General features: G+C 41.7%; 2 protein-coding genes across 2 annotated transcripts in view; one reads left to right on the top strand and one right to left on the bottom strand.

Moving 5' to 3' along the window:
• Nucleotides 1-14,756, bottom strand: part of LOC131573517 (zinc finger protein 277-like) — a 45,333-nt gene extending 30,577 nt beyond the window's left edge. Inside the window, exon 1 of the mRNA XM_058827534.1 lies at nt 14,624-14,756. Within this exon, the coding sequence (XP_058683517.1) occupies nt 14,624-14,666 (43 nt within the window). The 5' untranslated portion in view covers nt 14,667-14,756. The remainder of the gene's footprint in view (nt 1-14,623) is intronic.
• A 124-nt stretch (nt 14,757-14,880) lies between these two features.
• LOC131573650 (dedicator of cytokinesis protein 4-like) overlaps nt 14,881-21,268 on the top strand; it is a 225,456-nt gene continuing 219,068 nt past the window's right edge. Inside the window, exon 1 of the mRNA XM_058827803.1 lies at nt 14,881-15,050. Within this exon, the coding sequence (XP_058683786.1) occupies nt 15,014-15,050 (37 nt within the window). The 5' untranslated portion in view covers nt 14,881-15,013. The remainder of the gene's footprint in view (nt 15,051-21,268) is intronic.

The raw sequence follows: 21,268 nt of genomic DNA, 5'->3' as shown, positions 1-21,268 counted from the left end.
TTAGGATTGCTGAATTACCCACTGAATTCTCTTCAATGATTCAAAGTCTCCTAAGTTGTGAATCAGGTGTTAATGTACGAGACAGTGGTCATATTCTTTGTGTGTTCACTCTGTGTGTTACTCTACATCTGTTAACACTGAATAGCACTTTTTTGGGTACAGTTTGCTCAAATAACAGGAGATTTCCTACAATGCTTCAGCTGGCCCTCCTGCTTACCACTTAGGGAAAAAAGGTGTATTAACAGCAAAATATATCACCCTTCCTATTGTGTCTGTGATGAACAGCATAGGACTCAGGAGAAACCGTATGAGAAGAGAGCCCTATAAAACTCATCCATTGAGTTTTGGATGAATCATGTTGTTGCCCCTGAGTTTTTCTTCTCTGCCTAACAGAAAAACAGCATGACTGTTATGCAAAGAGATATCCCAAAGGCTTCACAGAAAGCCCTCTGAACTCAGGAACTAAGAAAATCCCTTTCTCAATCACTGAACTTGCAGCTGACACCATGTTGTTCAACCTTTAACAGGACAGATAAAACTATGGTCTTTAACAGCTAATTCAGAGCTAAAAAATGTAGATTAGTAGAAAGAAGAGAACAGAGCAATACATTCTTTGAAAACTAAAACTAAGATGTATACCAAGTTCTTCAGGGGAAAATAAAATAGATATTCTGAAGATATCTGAGAATGAGATGGTACAGAAAACAATTTACTTTCAAAACTGGAATTAAGCACTGTTTTTCATAAGCAGCCACTGGATATCCAGTACAACGGATTTCTGATCCCTGCACAGGGACTGTACACACCACCACAACAGTGAAGAAAACAAAAAAACGAAATAAAAAAAGGCTGCCTGTTATAGAAATTATATGGCTTTATTTTACTTTAACAATTGTTTGATATAGACTAGTTCATCTTCACAGCTAGTGAAGCAACAAGATGAAAATGGATTAATTTTCCTTCCTGGAACATTTTTACTTTTGAATACAATTATTCTAAGCTGTTCGTTTGCACAATTAAGTAAACTTTACACCCACACAGTTATAACACAGACTACAGCAGAACAGGCAATGTACTCCACCTGCACAATCACACATGCAATTATCACAGAGCAATATGCTGTGCAGTTTTACGGCCAATACAAGAGATATTATTATCAGAAAGAAAAGGAAGGAAAGATTCAGCATTTGAATGGGAGTTTTGAAAGGCAAAGTCACCAGAGATGTTTAGCCAGTGTAACTGCTTGCTGCCACCAAGAAGCACAGAGATGTCTCATTATCCTGTCCTTCTCCACCTTATCCCACCACTCCTAACCATGTACCATTGCCCTTCTGCTTGTGCTGTCTTTCAGGCTTGCCAAATCCTGTGATGAGTCAATCCAACTCTTTACCATTAATAACCTCTCATCTTTCTGTTTAAGAATGTTGAGAATGCTCACACAACAGTCCACCAAGGGCAAGAGCAAACTATGGCGTGCACGGCGAGAAGCAGTAAGGTGAAACAGAGCCTTCCTCTCAGCTTCCTCCTCTCTTCTCAGCTTTACAGCCTCAGCTGCCTCATACAATTTTAGCATAAGCCTGCCACAGTGTACAAGGTTTCTTCAAAGGCATTACACACAAAGGAAAAGAAGCCACTAAGATTCTCTCACTGCTTGCTAACAAGGATACTCGGCACTGGCTTCAGTTTGCAGAATCCACTGTTGCCAGCCTGGGCACACTAAGAGCAGTGCAGAGCTCTTGTGCTCAATTCTACTTGGTTACACATCTGAACTATCTGCTCTGACTAGCACTGGGACAAACTGAGCACTGCTGCATGAATTACACTCTCTAACTAGAAAGTGGAGGCATGTGGGTTCAGATAAATGAAGTAACTTCACTGTTAGAACTCTTCACCCACACAGCTTGGCCCTGATGCAACCTGCAGCCAGCCTCAGAGCCCAGGGAACAGCAGACTCCTCCAGCAGGCAACCAGCAAGCTGAGGGAGGAGCTCCATAGACTGCTCTGCAGGGAATGCTGAGGACAGGGGAACTCACATCCTTCTTTTTGAAGCTTTGCTACTAGATAAAAAGGAATGAGAGTCACAAGACTGGAGGAAAAGTAGGTAAGTCCAAAGACAAAGGTTTTTAACGAGGGAAGAAGAAATTGAACTATTTTAAAACAGATTAATTGATCATTAAATGAATAGCACTTTGAAAATTCAAGACATTGCAAAGTCTGAGAATTTAAATGATCAAAAAGGAATTCATACAAATTTGCTTAAGACATATTTATGTGTTTCCTGTAATTTTTTGTAGACTACGGCACAGCAACAAGGCCTTAGGCTGAGGACTTTACGATGTAAATATCCCACTGTTGGTAACACAAGGATAATGAAACAAAATAAGAACATCTGCTGGAATGTTAAGTGTCTTTCTAATTAAATTCAATAGTTGAATGGATCAATTCATTACCAACAAATCTGGTTTATTATCTCATTAATGCAGCTGGTTAATATTATGAGGAGATTAGCACAAGAACCTGAAATGATCCTAAAACAAAAATGAACACAACAAAGACATACTGGTGAGTACAGGAGTCCAAATAATGAACAGAAGACAGGTTTTTGGACACACAAAGAACAAAGGCAAGAAAGAATGACAGGAAAACAAAAGATACCTAGCAAACCTGGCACTCCACACTAGCAGCCCAACAGATGCTGAATGGAAAACAAAAAGGCTGAGTGCCCTCCCCCAAATTCTCATTGATTACACGGCAAAACCGTTTAGTTGCCGAAACGACCAAGCCCCTCCGGAAGGTACACTGGGGACCCAACCTGTATTCCTATAGGTAATTCTGCACAAAAGAATGCTGCATTTAAAACTCTTCAGGAAATGAGCAGTTTTAAAGCTTTGTTTTGGAACCAATTGTTTTTGAGACGATGAAAGAGTATTGAGAAGAATCAGCTGGACACTTGAAATACATACTTGACACTTCCCCATTTTGCAGCATCTATTTGTTGGCACTGCAGCATCTATTTGTTGGCACAGCAGCATTCCTAATTTGTGGTCATATTATTGGAAGTAATTTTATAGTGATTACAGGATTTTTCCTTTGTTTTCCAGAGTACAAAAGATGGATGACTAATGACTTGCCAAATAAACAGTATTCAAAGCCAAAACTCAGAATAATGAAAATACAACACCCTGTCATGGTCCTCACCAATACTACATGCAAATATGATTCCTAGTGAAAGAAGAATCAATGTACATAATCATCTTCTACCTCAATATATTATAGCCCTCAAGTACTTCTATTAAGCTGAATTATGTCTGAGTTCATGAGGAATTATTTAGCTATTACTTCTGCTTGTTAACACACTATGAATGATATTTAGTTAAAATATCCATGCGCTCTAGGGGACAACACATCCTATAGCTTCCCCCAAGATCAATCAGTCTCAGCCCTGCCTGTTTTTTCATTGAATGCAAATGAGCACTTCAAAAGGACACTTAATCCTACAGCTAAAGCTTGTCACTTTTACAGAAACTGTGCATATTCTGTAGCACTTGCTGTCTAGGAATATGAGAATTTTATTCCAGTTAAATGACAGCTTTAAGAAAACCTGTAAGTTACCGAATCCTAATAACTCAGAACAGAGTTTCTATAGAGCAGGTGTCTGCTGGGAGCTGGAACTAACAGAAATACAACTGTGCTTAATAGCCATATTTAACAGGGCTGCTCTGTCGGGGAGCTTAGGATGGTGCAGTTTCATTAGCATTAACAAGTGTTGCTATGGGTACCGCAGCACAGGCATCAGAACACAACTGAATAGGACTGGGAAAGTGATTAATAAAAATGTTAAGTGTTGGAATTTTAATAAAACAAAACCAATGTGCTTGCCAATAAGATCATGTTTAAATAATAGACTACATTATTGCCCAGTTCAGCAGCAGACACATGCCACTGCTTGTTGTCTTTCTACTGGAGCCCAAACGCCCACATCTGCAAAGACCAGGGCAAACCTACTGTTCTCACACAGAGGGACACACATGCCCACACCCACACTAATGAAAGTGACACTAGGAAGTATTCATAAAAATTTTTAAGTGCTGATGTTAATATGCAATTTATAAATATTTAACACACTATAGCAGGTTCTACTGAAAGCTGAGAGCTGTATAATGCCTCATTTCTGAGTAAATTTCACAGACTTACATTAGTGTAACTAAACTCAGGGTTAATATTTTGGTCACAAGAATGAAACAATATTTATCTACTTCAGAATTATATACTGAATAGTTTTATTATACTTTTTAGAGCTTCTCTGATTTCTTATGACTACTGTTAAACAAAATTTCTGTTTACTGTTCCTTGTTTAGTGTGATCACATGATTTGGTAGACATGGAGAACTGAGATCCATATTGTGTACTAAAAAAAGGGATTAGAAGCAATGATTAAACCCTAGACTATTATCTGGAAAGATTAACAAGTAATTATGTAGCCTGAAACACAGAGTATTGAGTTACAAAGAAGAGGAAGAAAATATCCAACAGAAGAATTTTAAATGGAAGGACAAAAGTGACCATCCAGGTTCTTCTTCTGTACTTACCACTCAAATCAATCTAACAAAAATGAGCAGCTTTTTTCTGGTAAACTTGCTATTTAGCACAAAGGAATACCAAAAACATAATAATAACGCAAAAGTAATGTTGTTTAAAGTTAAGGTATGAAGACAGAATTTCTGCTATTTTCATATGAAAGCTCCTGGGGAAAAAAATAATTAAAAAAAAGAAAAGTACAATTTTCTGTCAAGATGATCTAGACCATCGTTTAAAAACATTAAAAAATACATACTGGAAGGCATCACAAGTAAAATAATGTATATCCAAATGCAGTATTTGTGTATGTTATCACTGCTTAACCCTCTGCAAAGAGCAGCAAGCTGGAAAAAGGCATGTCTTACTTTATATTTACTGTGTCATGACTTTAGCTTTCCCAGAAAGGAGGGGTCTTAACAATGTGTTTAGTATGGATAGTAATATTTCATTGCTATAATTTATCTTTGCAGTGCCTTTAACAAATACTGTACTGAGCCTAGTAACTTGTATACCAGCATTGCAATGTAAAGCAGGTTAATTACCTCACTCTCCAGTTTTTATCACGATCATTTAGTAGTGATCAATAATGCTTTATTACAAGGATTTCCCTTTTCTCATCACGTGTTCTTTTCCTCTGACAGGATTCAATTTCCAAGCACGTTTATCCCTTTGATGTTTAAAGAATTGCCTTGTGGTCTTTTTAAACAATTGCTTTACACTCTGTAACTAAAGGAAAGGCTGTTTGATTTGCCTTAAAAACATAAAGCCTGCTTCAGCAGTTCCTGTAAGACACCCCATGTCATTATGATGGGAATTTCTACCATGCTCCTAACTAAAACGTTTGCATTGCAGGCTTTACAACTTTTCCAGTGATAGACTTTCCTTGAAAAAGGCAAGTATGTGAAAAAAAACCAACTACAAATAGTGTGAAACTTTTATTTTAAATACTTTAAATATCACTTTAATTTTTTCAGACTAGTATAAATTAGAACTAGGCAAGGCTCAAAATGCATCCTGAGAGGTCTCGTTTCTGGCATCCTTGTGTATGTGGGTGTCATACTGACAGAACAGGCTGAAATCTCAGATATTCTGATTGAGCTTCCTGACATACAGAGAGCCTTCAAGGCTGAATTAAGTGAATTTTGTAGCTGATGAAGAATTTGTATAAGGAAGAAGTCCTGTGATGTTAGAATCTCTGTGGTCTGTTGCTGCTTTCTCAGTGAACTGGAGCTTTTCCAGATGGAGAGTAGCAAAATAAGTGGTTTCTACTTTTAGAATCAAACCTCCATAAACCAGTATTCAAACTGGAAAAAACAGTGGCTCAAAAGGAAAGTTCATTATAATGTGCAGTGATGTGAATCAACATAATTCAGCCTAACTGATACCATGATTCAGGAAAACAAAGCTTTGACTGTACTTCAAATAATCCACTATTTATACTCTTTACGCATACATTTTTGAGAATTATTTTGAGAGGAAAGTATTTTGAACTCAAGGTTCAAATAATTATGTCTTACAGATCCCAGGGACATCTCAGAGCAGGCTATATAAAATTTCTATGAGAGTATTCTGACTTGGTACCAGAGTTTGAAATAAATATTTTTGTGATATTCTCCTCCATGCATTCATTAAGCATATAACACAAATAACCTTGACTCCCTAAGTATTTGCTTACTAACTGATATTGTTAACGTAGCTCGTGAACACGGACGATACAATAATTGAAATTAACTTCATTAAGAAATAGAATTAGAATGTTTGAGTTAGTGATACAAGTTGCTTACATTTTTCAGGCAACATTTTGCTAACTGTATAAATACATGCAGGCTCCTGAATATTAAATTAGTACAGTAATAACACAGACTGCATGTTTTCATTCCATATAAGACAAAATCAAATTAAAACTTCCAGCAGGATGGTTTTTTTTTACATACCGGTCTTTAGAGAAAAATCTCTACCTCATTAAATCATGCATTACAGAGTCATAATAAAATTTGGTGCTGGCACGCTGGTCAAGACAAATGCTAGCAAAATGCTCATCTGACAGCAGTATCACTCAGAACTGCTCACATTTGTTTCATAACCATTGCTGGTTTTACACTGTGAGCCTCGTGCACCTCCACCACGGGACTCACAGGCCCACCCTGGGGCATGTGCCATGAACCTGACATGAGGTTCTGGATGGGAAGGTGCTGTGCCAGGCTTCCCTAAGCTGCCCACCAGTCCTGTCTCTCCTCTTGCATCTCAGCATAGCTCTGACCCACACAGGAGTCTTGCAGCCCCCCATCACTCTCCAGCTACTTTGTGCATTGCCTGGGTTTAGAAATCAGTTTTGGAGCATGTGAACAGGATTTGTTTGGAGCCCAGGTATATGAAAAATGCATCCAAACCCTTAACAGAAATGCCTGGGTCCAAACCAAGGAGATGCTTGGTGTGGGAACACTCAAGTGGATTTACGTAATCCAAAGCAGAAATGCCAAACCGTGTAGTACCAGTTGCAGGGACTGTGGCACCTTTATCTACTGTGCCCTATTATTTGTTCAGGTGAACAGAGGCACAACATACCACAAAAAATCATGAGCTTGAAACGGATGTGTTGTCAAGTTACAGAGCTTCTATACCAGAGGGATAAACAGAAGGCATTTAACCCGCTGCAACTACACAGGGCAAGCAGCTTCTCCTTGGGTACAGAGTCTCTGATGACAAACGGGAGGATGACCTCTCAATGAGCAAGAATCAAACAGAAACAGCTGGGCCAGTTCACACTGGCCTGTGAGTCATAAAAATCAGACAAAAAACCACTAAATTTAAAAAATAAAAAAAAAAAGACCAATTGGAAGACATGGTCCAGTGAAAACCAGAGGCAAAAAAATCGAAAGTTTCAAGAAACACAGTTGAGATGTATTAAAAAGCACAGATGAGTGTCTGTGGACCACTGAAGCTACTGACAAAACACCTACTACAATTTCTAACTTAATAGTCTACTATAGCAGAGTATTAGGACAGAATGGCAAACAAGCAGTGATCATTGAAACACCTGCTGGAAAATCAGGTCTTGGGATCAATGGTTGGGCTATTGCAGCTATCCATTTCCTGTGGAAACATTAAAAGTTAACATGTACTGCTATGACTTGGGTTAGAAGGGACCTAAAATAGCACCTAGTTCCCACCTGCCCCCAGCCATAGGCAGGGATGCCACAGCACAATTTCAGTCTGGTTATGTGGTTTTAGTGGTACTGATTAATACATTATTTAATACAACAATTATCAGGTCATTGAACACTAATCTTTTCCCATTCAAGTGACTATAATTAAGTACTGTAGACAACAACTCTGCATAAGAACCCAGACTTTTACAAACACATTTCCTGATTTCAGTGAGACACTGGTCAGGATGGTGTGCCCAGCTCTTCAGAGGCACAGACCTGCTTTAAAGTTGTACAAAACTCACCACATTTTTTTCCTCCTGCTTCTTGAATGTCATGTTCTTTCCTGCATTGTGTGAGGCTTTTATTGATGCAATATTTAAAGCTACTTTTAAAAGCCCACAGAAAGACATTCAAATGCTTTCAGGCTTTTCTCCCAGTTCCAGCCTGCTGGGAGTTTGTGGAGGAGAATGTCAAGCACAAACCTCAGAGAGAGACTGGGAACAACTGCAGTTTTAGGATATAAATGGTCACACAAAGTAGAATTCTAGCAGAGGTTTCAAGACAGGATATGGTGGAAGGAAGCACACAGGGCTGGGAAAGGTTATGAAGAGTGTTTGGACAGACAAATTTAACCTATACTGAACTTTTTTTAAACTTTAGTTAAAGTACTTTATGCTTGTAATTTCATTAATACCTCAGGTTTTTTTCTTCCTTTCTTACTGTTCATATACACAACCATATGCTAATTTAAGCATATGGTTCTTCATCAAGAAAGCTGAAGCTGGCTAAAGCCTCAAAGGGTGAACTCTAAGACCTGTTTATATGACAGGCACACCCTGTGGCAGTCACCATTGCTGACAAGAATTCACAACTTCGGTGCTCTTCAATAAAATCAGTACTCCCCTGTAAAAACAAAGCAGTGAACAAGGTGTTTCAACAGGCATAACAAATTACCCTGTGTTACACTCAGAAGATTCAAAACACTTGAAGGACCTCTCCAGCCTATACCTCTACATCTAAATAAAGCATGTCCACATCTATTATTTGTTCAAGTGATGAGAAAGCTGTTTTGGGTAAGAATCAGGTATTTGTCAACACAGTTTAAAGGTTTTCATCAATCTGAGGACTGATGAAACACCACTCACTCTTGCTCCACTGCAGGTAACAGAAAGACTGAGCAGAGGTTTCAAAGCTCTTGAAGGCTTTAACATGCAAACAAGTTACCATATTTAAGTCGTGGAGGCAGTCTGGAGCAGCTCACTTCTAAACGAGCTCTGATTAGAGCACAGAGGGGTTGATACGAGGTTGTTAATATGGCAAAGGCTTTACTTGCTACTGAGCAGGCAAGAATTGGCTTAGACTACTAGAATGAAACACAAAGATAAAGGCCATCCATCTTCCCTTTTAAACTATGAAACTTTTCTGAATTCAGAGAAAACCAAATAGCAAGCTTTCACCCGGTATTTTTGGGGAATACAACATATCCTATGCCTTGTGCTAACAGAAAATACGCATTCATGCTGAGGTGTGGGGATGACCCTTGTCTTCAGATATAATACACTGAACATTTGCAACACAATTATTTGTAAAATTATGGCAGGAATCACAGGCACTTCAGATCTCTATTACCAACCACTACAATCTATCACCTATTTTATTAAGCCATTACGATATGTTTAATGAAATATTTAGTTTCACTTGTATATTCTCCCATCGTCAGGTATTTAAGAAGTGTGATGTGAAGGCTAAAAACACTAAAATATTATTGTAACAGCTACATGAAAGGATTCTTCCTTTTTAATTTTCAAACAGAGAAGCACATAAAAGGGGATTTTACAACAACAATTTAGTAATTTCCAGTCCTCCAAAAGATCCACTTGCTTATCAGGCAAATGTTTAAAAATTACTTTGAGATTGGATTTTTAATTAAAAATCACAAAAAAGGCTCTTAAAACATTTTTAAATCATAGTGCTTTAGGGGATCCATTCTGGTAACCATATTAAAATAAATTGTGTTGCACTTCCAGAATTAATTAGTGAACCTGTCCTCCAGGTGTAATTGCTAATTGTTCAATTCACAATGATTAATCTGCATCCTTTACAGAGCTTATAATGCCTACTAGTAAAAGGAATCTCATCTCTCTCTGTCCAAAATCTGTAGTATGGTGGAAACTGCAGGTTTTGAAATCCTCTACTGCACACAAAGATTTAACCTGAGAAACATCATTGGTGGTATTCTGGATGCTTGAAAGTGCCCTGTGGGAAAACAACTGAGGATGCAACCACATGCGTGACCGTTCGGAACTGGTGGGGGTTTTTGAGGACGGGCACTGAGATGATATCAACCTCTAAACCCATGAAACAGAAATGGGCAGATACATGTGGGCTGCTCATCAGGCTAAGGTCTGAGGATCTCTTGTGAATGAAGAGATGAGAAGAGACAGCTGTGTGCTCGGGGCAGTGGCTGCTCTGTCACCTTGCTGGAGTCTTCACCCATGGACACGAGCAGCCAGCAGCTCCCCATTCACCACCATGCGTGTGGATATCCACCACCACGGATATTTGAGAGAGGAAGGGCGTAAAGCACTCAATCTGATCTGGAGTGGTAGTAAAAGGAAGCAGGGCCTGGGAAGGCACCTAGTCCACCAATTATTTGGTTAAGAACTATTCTCTTAAAAGAAACAACAAATAACAAGGAAAGCGGTAGATTACACACAAATATTAATGAGCAGGTGAAAACAGAGTAAGTTGTCTCTGCCAATATGGGAACTAATGGCATTAAAGGAACTACTCACACATTCTTGAACTGGGTCAAGATGAACTTTTGTCACTGATATGAAAGGGGAAATGTGTGATTATCATATGTGAGGGTGTTTGTGGATGGGATCAGAAGGTGATAGTGGGATTTTTTTTACTTTATGAGGAATTAGCAAAAGGGGACAGAGAAAGGGAAGGGGCAGGGGGGCAAGCACCAGGCAATGGAGATGGGGAGGGGAATAGAAATAATAAAATAGAAAGAATAAAAAGGGTGAGTTGTACTTAAGATCAAACCCTGCACCTGATTACCTCTTTTCCTTCTTAATAAATCCTTAACTACTCTTTTGTGTAATTTAACCTCTGTTCTAGGTGTGACACTGCTGCAAAGTCTAAGTGCCAGCAACTGCAGATGATGCTGCAGCTCCAAGTCTGCAGGTCCAGGAACCAGTAACTGGAGGGACCACAGTGCATCTAGGTGTAATTTGTTAGCAATAAACAAACAGCAGTAGCCAGTGAGTAGAAGACCTGTATCTGGGAAGATGCAAGGAGCCCAGGCACCCACTGTGAGAACAGTGGGTGCCTGGAGGCAAAGTCCAGCCAACAACCAAGGACATTATTCTCATATTTCAGGGATATTTGAGGGATATGACTGTGGGCTACGTGTGAGACTAGGGTGTATCCATTCTGACAGCCAACGCCAAGCTGCTAGCAAAAAGGAGGAAATCTCCATGCAGGCTAAAGGAGCCCAAGCACAGAATTCAGAGAGGTTTACTGGACATGGTAATGTTCAAGGGATCCATGAATGAATCTGTCCTTCTGAATCAGACAGTGAGGGTGCCTACAGTGTTTTCACTAGTGCACTTCATTCCTGATCAGTCTTTGCCCACCCCAAATGGGACTCAGAAGAACCATCCTCCTTTATCCTCTACATCTTGAGAACTGGCTTAAAGGCAGGGCACAGCCACATATATTGCTGCTGTTGCCATTTCCCTCACTTCCCGCCTCTCTGGAAAGGAAATCAAAAAGGGAACAAAAGGTTTGTTTCCCTTTCTTTCCCAGGGGCTGCTGCTGGGGAATCCCTTTAATCAGTCCTTCAGCAGGGCTACCTTGATGAATGCATGAGCGTTGCCTGAGGTGTCCCTCAGCACTGTACCCTCTAACACAGCTTGGAGTAACAAATGCGAAGGACTGTCACTACAGTGCACTTGTCAGTTACTGTTAACCTGGGGACCTAATTTAAGAAACGCTTGTCCAGTCTCCACCCTTACTGTCTGAGACAGAGGCTGGGTAAGCAGTCCAAGGTCCAGAAATGGACTTAAACAGACTTTAGAATTCACACTGGTACACAAATTGACCTGTGAACATGGGAGCGCACGAAAATCTAAAGAGGAATTTATCCATTAACCTGTATGGAGAAATCTTTTGGGTCTGAGTGTACATAGGACGGCCTTTTAGTGACCAGGAAAGAGAAAACCCTGCATTCCAGAGTCCACTGCATTGAGCAGCTCTGATAGCATCCTTAACAGAACTTAAAAGTTGTGACAAACCTTTCCAGGAATATTCTCTAGGCAGAACAAAAAAAAAAAGGTAGACATGCAAGACCAGTTAAACTTTTGTTTTCCAGAGTTAACCAAATATTCTAAAAAATGGGGTACAAGAGAGAGACATGGAAGGAATCAGAGTAACATGTTGAGCTTGGACATGGTGAACCTACCCATGCAGTTCAAAAGCACTTGAGCACAAGAAGACCTTGAGTAGGAAACCATAACTATCAGACTGCTGAGGAAACAATGAGAGACACACTTCCAGTAAAAAAAATGCATTTTAAAATTCTTTGACAGATGCTGCAAGAAGTGTCGATATGTAGAATAATTAATGCAGATTGAACAAACTGTACTGTGGACAGTGATGTATTTATCAAAAGCTACTTGGTGAAGGCTGCTGGAAGGGACTAACTAGAAAGCAACACTGTCCTGGATTAGAATATAAAAACACAGGCTTTACTGTAAACAGAATCAGCAAATCAAGAAACAGTTTGTTATTTAATTTTCCTATATGCTGCCTCCAAGTAAGTGACACACCTCAGGTGCACATGCATATACAAGATGTTGCTAGACAGAATAGTTTTCTAGAAACTAAAGCTCTTAATGAATAAGGATTTTCTTCAGAGGCAGAGAAATAACAAATATTAGGGTGGGGTATTTCTGTGCCCGCAATGTGATTTATACTCTTAACTCTTGACCCTAAGTGACTGCTCTAAACAAATAATTTTGAAAAGGCTGTTTGAGCTATTGGGCACTTCTTGCCTTTGTCCATGGGAACACTGTTAATGCTGAAGTCAGTCATGTTTAACATGAGAGACAGCAGTCACAAGGCTGGGACAAAATTTTGTGACTCTCAGCCAGTATGCTGGCAGACCTGTCTTATGGGAGATGAAGCACCTGGATATACATGGAAGTCTTTAGGCTGACATAAAACTTAATTTAGCCTGACCCCTGTTATTTTGATTTTCAACAGTGATTCTACATCTTTCATTACCTAGAGACTCCAAATGATCTGCCAGGGGATGCAAAGTGAGTTTGGGAGCAAAGACAGAAAAAGTCCACTGTCATTTCAATGAGTGCTTTTGTTTAGTAAAAGGAAAACAGCACAGGCCTCTCTGAATTTCCATTTTCCTCAAAAGTTTTCTTTTTTTCCTTTGAACTGCCAATGTTTTTACAAGAGTTATCTGAAAAAAAACTCAGGGTAACCTCGTCATCTCCAGTGGTCCACAGACCTATGTATACACAGAAGAGTTGCACAGACTCAGGCACATGTTCCTTCCAATAGTAAAAACAGCACAGCTTTGCCTCTGGGTGCAATTACACCAGTGTGGAAATGCTCTAAAAGGGTCTGGCTTTTCATGTATGAGGTTCATGCCAACATACTGCAACACAGAAAGAAGGCTAGAGTATTGCCTTAACTACTATCGTAAATTGATATTACTTTTATGAATAAAATAAAAAATAAACACACTAGACAAACAACACGTTTGTCACTTAAAAGACCACTCACTATCAAAGGCCCAAACAGAATAAAAGTGCTCTAATTGTATGTTTGAAACTGCCTGCTTGCACATGACTTCCTTTCATTGTGTCCTCCACTTTTAATGATTTGACAGCAGAAGTTAAAAGCCATCCTGAGCTGAAAGCTACTCTCTTCTCTTAAATGTGAAAACATTAAACTATTTTTTTCCATTCTGATCACACCAAATAAACCCATAAAATCTCTAGATATCACGTGAGAACAATGATTTAATTTGAGCACACTCTTCTAAAACCAGGCATACTCATTTTAGAGACAACTTGTACCTGGTAAGGCCTGCAAAGGAGCATCATTATCATTGGTTTTCTCCCTTTTTTCTGTCTGTGCCTTTCTGCAGGACCAGAAAATATAACCCAGGCTGTTGTTCCTGCCTCAAAACACCCAGGTTTCTCTTAAAAAGAGCAGTGTAGCCTGAGGATTTATTGCAGTTTATCTACGGTGAGCTCTAGCCAAGTTCCTTCCAGAAGGGTTCAGACATACAGACTTTCGACAAGGACACAAACCCTGCTGTTCTTGCTTATGGTACCTGGCTTATCCCTGCAGTAATTCCCCACGGTCCATTTGTGCTCCTCGCTGAGCACCGCCTGCTTTGCATTATCTCTGTGTATGTGTGTGTTGACAGACGGCTTTATGTGAGAAGCCAAAATGCCCCCCGGACCATCAGCTCCACGTCGCACCGCTCTGGCGCGCTGCCCTGCCGGCATCAACTCCCTCTCCACCTCGACTCGCTGCTGGAAACTCTCCCTGTCCCCACACTTCCGTGTGCCAAACGTGGAAGGACTGGCATCCGTAGGACCAGAGCGACTCACGTCCCTGTACCCAGCGGGAGGAGGGTACGGGGCTGGCCGCGGTTCCCCGCGGAACCCCGCTCCGACGGGCGACAAGCGAGCCCCGCCGCACCGGGCCCTGGCGCTCCCGGCTGCCCCACACGTGTCCGCCGCTGCCCATGCCAGCGGTGGCTGCGCCAGCCCCGTCCCACCGCCCAAGCCGGGATCGCGGAGGGGAGTGTGGGAGCGCGGTGTGAGACCCCCCCAGGCCTCCGGCAGCGCACTCACCTCGCCGTGCCGGCGGTCCCGCAGCCCCGCGGGACGCGGCCATGTCGCCACCGCCGCCGCTCCGCCCGGGAGCCGCGCTCCGCCCCGCTCCGCCCCGGCGGGGAGCGCGGGGCCAGACGGGGCTCGTAGTCTCTCCCGCGGCCGCGGGCGACGAGGGGCGCGGCCGCATCGAGGCACTACGTTCCCCGGCGTGCAGCGGGACGGGGAATATAAGTGGCTGGCGGCGAGAGCGCTTCAGTCAGTCCGCCCGCCCGAACAATGCCTTCGCCGCCGGGGCCGGGCAGCCGCGGCTGAGCGCGGCGGGAGCCCCGGGCAGCGGACGCGCTTGCCGGCCACCGCCGCTCCCGGCGGAGGGGCTGGCGGGGGAACGGGCGCTCGCACGCCGCGAGCATGTGGATACCCACGGAGCACGAGAAGTACGGCGTGGGTGAGTGCCAGAGAAGGCGTGCGGGGCAGCGTGGGGGCGAGGAGCGGCGCTGCCGGCGGGGAGCGCATCCCGGGCAGAGCGGGATCGCCCCGCGGGGCGCTGCTGCCGCTTCCCGCTGGAGCGAAGGCAGCGCCTTGCGAGTCAGGGCTGCGGTGGGGGACGAGGTCCCGTCAGGGCGCGGGGGGAGCGGCCCCTTCCCCGGGGCACAACAAAGGGCGGCCGATGCCCGAACCGCGGCTCCCGCCGCTGCCAGGGGATGGGGCAGGGGCCGGTCTCCAGTCTCCGAGGCGGGCGCTCGGTTCTCCCTGCCGGCGCTGGGTGAAAAGGCTGGCATTTCACGGGGAACAAAGCAGCCTAAAAACATTGCTGGGAGCGGCGACCCGGTGGGAGACGGTGTCTGCCGGCGGCCCGGCAAGGAGCGGCAGCGCGGCCGCGGGCATTGTTCGCGCGTCGGGGGTTTTGTCGCTGCTTCGCTGGAAACCAGACAAAAGTGTCGCTTGTTGGAGCAGGGCTGCCTCTGTTTGTTCCCCTCTGGCCGGTGCAGAGCTCTGAAGCCCGCGGGTTTGACTTGCGGAGTGATCGGAGAGACTCGCAATGATTTTGTTTTTCTTGGCACCGCCTACGCCAACACCCGGTGAGCGCCGGCCGCTCGTCCCGGACAATAGCCCCCTGTGACACCGGGGTGGCCGGACTGTCGTACAGACCTGCCCGCCTAGTAGGCAGCTCTCCGTGTGTTTACGTCGTATTTAAACGCGGAGTTGCTCATGTTGGAGGAAAGCGGGAGGAGCGCGGAGCCCTCCTTTGTGTGTGTGTGTGTGTATATGTGTGTGTGTGTATAGCAGCGCTGTGGCGAGCCGAGAGCGCGAGGCTGCTCCGTCCCATCTGTAGTTGAGCCCAGATGTTGCCGTCTTCCGAATGCTAAATTACACAGATCATCCATGGGATTTTGTTTCTTGACTTTTTTATTTGTCAGGTCACAGCTGGGTTGCAAGATATTGATTAGTCCTGCCACCCGCCTTTCTTTACGAGGATGGGCAAGAGGCTTAAAAACCACTCTGGGACTCTCTGGAATGGCATGCTGGATATTAGCAGTCAAGTATTTCAAGCTGCAGCCCTCCTCTCCGTCTATTTGTTGTTTATTTTTATTTTTGATCCTAGTGTGCTATTTCACAACTGAAGCATTCCCTAGCTCCCCGCCCCCCACAGATGAGCTAAAAATCACTATCTTTCTTATACTGAAAACAAGCAGATAAACACTGTTCCCCCTATTTGAATTACTCTCCCGTCGTTGCTAAACAATTAAGAGATATCCCTTAAGTAAGCTTTTCTACGTTTAGTAACCCTTTCAAGGTACTTAGAGGTGAATTGCTCTTCAGCTCTGCCTTGCTTACCAGAGCTGCTGTCGCTGAAATCTTACTCCTGCTAAAGAGATGCAGTTGCAATTCCTCAATACAGAGTTTCCTTTGGATCAACCAGAAATTGTGGTCCGCTACAAAGATTGTCTTTATCTGTGCAAATATAATATAGTCACCAAAACGATGTGTATTCTTATTTAAATTCATTTCCTGGTTTTCTGTGATTTGGCTTCCAAAGGCTATTCAAGATAGTAACAAAAAGCCACTGTTCAAATCGGTTTCTCTGTACCCCTAGGATGGGGATGATATTATAGCTCAATATGACTATTGCAAAATGTTGAAATACTAACCTAAAGTGATTTAATTTTTCTCTTGGACTGCCTTTTATGCTGTGTGCTCACTCACCTGCATGACGAGTGCTGTCTGCAAAATCTTCACACCCAATTACCCTGTAAGCTATTGTACTACATAGCTGTGGGAGGGGAGGCAGGAGAAAGGGTTGTATCTTGTTGTATAATTATTTAAACTTCATATAAAGTGAACCTCATAAATCAAACTCGCATTTTGCACCACAGACCAGCTTATGTGTTTTCTTTTTTACTGATGGGATTATTATATTTACAAACAGCTATTTTAATACTTGTGTGTTTATCTGCTCTGGTAAAATGGGTGCATTAGGAAACCCCTTTGAGAATCCCAATTAGGTGTACTGCACATATGTATCCTTTATACAGAGAGCTCAGGACTTGCATCAGCATCAGATCTCATCTGCATTTTCAGTCTGAATTCTGCAGCACATGCTGTGTGCTGCACATTTCTGCTGTGATGCCAAAATGGATGAAAAATCAGACAACAGCCACCTGGTTGCACTGAAGGGTTGCTGGTAACCAGGTGGCTATTGCTCACTTGCACAGCCTGACTGATCCCACTTTGAGGGGTAGGTAATACAAGTCACAGTCTTCTCTTCTACAAATTTTTTAACTTCTGCCTGCTGCCTATTGATCATATCTGGTTGATATTTTTCACTGACCGTGTTGCTTAACTCTGAGTTCATTTACTACTAGGCAGACACACTGCTAGTTCATTTCATGGTAGACATTCATGCTGCTATAAGGAGAGCACTACTGCACTTTCATGTGCCACCTTTTGTGCTACAGTTGTGTGTTTTTATTTCCAAGGCTATAGATTTTGTCAGTTATGTTGTATTATCCCTCAGTATGCTAAAAGTGAAATAAGGACTGGAATATTTCTGGTATTGAGAACTTGCTTTGTCTGAGTTTTGATACCTGTATTTTCAGAACAGAAGGTTAAGCTTGTCTATTTCACTTTGAAATTGCATATGTTTTGTATCACACCTTCAGCTGCGGTGTCAAACCAGCCATGGCATTGTACAAAGGATGCTGTGGTCAGTTATGTGAAGTGTTCAGCACAAAGTATGCTGAGGAAAGGTTAGGAGAGGTAAGATTATTTTTGCTGTTAATAGTGGTTAAATCTGGTAGATGTCAAATGGAGTTGACTTAAGTAAATACTGTATGTTGATCTATGTGAATTCAGAACCCAAGAGAATCACAGGTTCATTTAGGTTGGAAAAGACCTCTAAGATCATAGAGTCCAACCAGTGGCCAATATTGTTTAGAACAATAATCAAACCCTTTGTTAAAATGAGTCAATTAAGACAGCCTAGCTTTGGATGCTCTGCAGGCAGCAAGCCAGTAAGTGTAGCTTTCAAAAGTGACTCTTTTTGGTTGGTGCATACTGGAAATTTTAAACTGTAATAAATAAACCATGGAACTACATAATTACCTTGTAGCTACTGTTTGGAGTAAAGATACAAGTTCTGTTTCATCCTCTGTATTCAGGGTGTCTTTTTCTTTTTGTCTCACCAGATCTGCATATTGCCCTATCATCTGATTTCTTTGATTTACCTGAATCTGTAAGGGTGCAGTTATGTTTTCTGCAAAGTAGGTGATTTACCCGTCTTCACAGAGCACAAAGTTTCTCAGAGTTTCTCTGGAAGGCATTTTTTGGACTAGGGTAGAACGAATAATTAAGGAGAACAATTAAAAACAGTTGCTGAATGTATCACCTAATTTATTAGCAGAATGGTATTCCAGATGCTGAAGTCATTCTGTACAGCAAAATATACCAGTTTAACTCTGCCAAGCTGAAATTGTGATTGATATTTTTAGTGTGGTTAAGGCACTATAATGTGCCTTTCTAAGGGGGGCATGAAGTTTGGGCATCGCCTAGTTTATAGATGGAGAAATGTAAGGTTCAAATGGTTTTGTACTGTAAGCTGAGGTTCATAGGAGGAAAAAGACAGGGGCCCTATTAGTTGATCACAGGCGCAGTATTGACTTGCACATAGACAGAAGCCAAATCAATTGGCTTGTGTCCTGTTCTGAGTTGCAGCCAAACTAGTCTTGATAGCAGCCCTGTTGAAAGATAGCAAAGATATCCCTATCTCCATGCTGAAATCCCTTTTTTGACTGCAGGCTAACTTTACTGTAAATGAACTTGCTTTGTTTAGCTCAACAGTATCTCTGTCAATAGCATGGTATAATGTGTTTTGTTAAACATAAGCACTTCATTAGCTTTTCTTGTGTGCTTCTTCAAACAATACAAATAAAGCCTTCAATCAAGCCTTATTTCCTCTATTCTGCTTCATGAATTGTGCCTCATATTTCTATGTGGAATTCACTTTGTATTTTTGTCTTAGGCTAATACTGTCACTAATAATGAGCTATATCCAAAACTTGTATCAAGCTGTCTAAATAATTGTTTAGAGTTAAGGCAGAGCAAAACATAATGTATTTGTGGGTTCATTTAACTGAGGGGCAGTTGGAAGGTGATTTTTGCTTTCTAGTTACTGCTTGTAACTCTTTGTGGGGCCTGTCTGTCACCTGTGAGCAAGTGGAAGTCATGGGGCTCCAAGAATGAGGGTGACAGGGTATCAGTGCTCCCTTTACCTCCCTGGGACAGTGGGAGTCCATTATGAAATACTCCCTGAGTTCTAGCTATCTAAGGTAGCGAAGACCCACACATTTTCTATAGGAACATTTTTGACACATGACACATTTGTCAATGGAGGCTTTTATATCAATTAAGTATGTCAGTTGAATAAAAGTGATATTTTTTCCTAGTCTTTTATATAAGTACCTTTCAATGTCTTTAAAAAATGGAATTACCTCAACCTGCAGCTTTTGGACAAAAAAAGTTGCTGACTGTATTCTGTTGGAGTGCAGAACATGAAGCTGAGATTCTTAAGTAATTTTTGGTCATAGGACTAGTCTTAGGTGAAACAAATTAAGTCGTGAAATTTTCTTGAAATAAGGCTAAATCAAGATTTTAGAATGTATTTTTAACATCTGTAGACTTCCTTATGGGTTTGTGATGTTGTGAATGTCTTCAATATCTCCTAAGGACGGCTCAGAGCTGTCTGGTTCATTAACATGTTATATAGTGCCCTTCAGAGGCCCAATTTTTCCTATTCACTACGTATCTGGAGCTACCAAGGAAAATTTCTGAAGGCGGAGGTTATTCCATGGTTAGCTGTATACTGATGTCACTCTTTCTTCCTCTTTTGCTGTGTTGAGGGTTTTTAACCACTGTTCTTAGTGTTGGACTTATGAAGCTACTTGCTGGGCTGGATTTATCCAAAAGGTGATGAAACAATGGTGAATTAAATGACATAATCCATGAAGGTAAAAATGTGTTCTCCCTGTGGAAAAGGATAATTTTTTTTTTTATTTTTTATTTTTTAAAATCTTAACATAAGCCAATATAATCTGTGATTGCTTCTGCACGCTCAGGCAGCATGTGATGGAGTCACTAACTTCTCTGTCAAGGAAGCTGTAATTGGTTACTGGACTCCTACTGTGCAGATCTCAGCAGCTTTTTGCACTGCGGCAAGAGTGTCTGCCATTGACTCATCTCTTTGCTTCCCCAACCTGCACCCCAGAAAGGAAACTTCAGAATAAAATTGTGTTTCATGTTTGTAGCCTGGTACAATGTTTTATATGATGTTCCATAGTTCCCAGCTCATTTCTGAGTACAATTCACTGTGTAGGTTTTGGTCTATAAAGTTCTCTGTAATTTGAGTTTTGGGATTGGGGAAAATCCTGAGGAAAGAAGCATTTGACTGCTTGGATCATTTGTGACACTTCAGTGTATTCAGTAACTGAGACAAGGCACTTGAGCAGACAGTTTGAACCTCTGGGAAATGTGTTACTTAATTTCTTTAGTTTTGAGAAACTTTGTGCTGTGGTTTGTTTTTGTTTTTTTTAACTGGATTCGTTAGTTCTGTGAAGGTACAGGGGAAAAACCTGATAACCCATCTAAGCCTGGTTCTTCACAGAAGGGTTGAAATGCAAAGGTTTTGCTTCACTTTCGGTCTGGAATTTCTTTTGTTACTGGGATTTTTTTGCATGTAACTGTACATGATTGAATAGCCTTTTGTTTTGCTTTTCTTCATTTTCTTGCTTTCTGTTTGTGAGGAGCTGGGCAGAATGACTTTGAGGTGACCATCATCCACTTCCTGGAGATTTGGAAGCCAGGTGACTAACCTGGAGGGGAATGTATCTTTTTATTTATTTGTCATGTGCATTTAATTTGTCTTAAATGTCTCTAGCACTATGTAATACAGAGGATTGATTTTTTTATTTTTATTTTTTTTCCTGAAGGTAATCAACAGAAATATAGAAAAATGTTTAGGAAGAGTTTTGGGAGATTTCATCTGTACTGCTTTCTCAATGCCAGGCGAACTCTAGCTGTCATTTCTGAAGGATATTTGCCAATATGTTTTTTAAAATGCTTATAGCAGAGCATCTACAACTTCTGTAGTTGGTACTTAGCAATCTCACT

Source organism: Poecile atricapillus, chromosome Z (genome assembly GCF_030490865.1).
Source record: "Poecile atricapillus isolate bPoeAtr1 chromosome Z, bPoeAtr1.hap1, whole genome shotgun sequence".
Taxonomy (NCBI): Eukaryota; Metazoa; Chordata; class Aves; order Passeriformes; family Paridae; genus Poecile; species Poecile atricapillus.
Note: the sequence above shows the minus strand (reverse complement) of the source record. Positions and strands in the feature narration are given on the sequence as shown.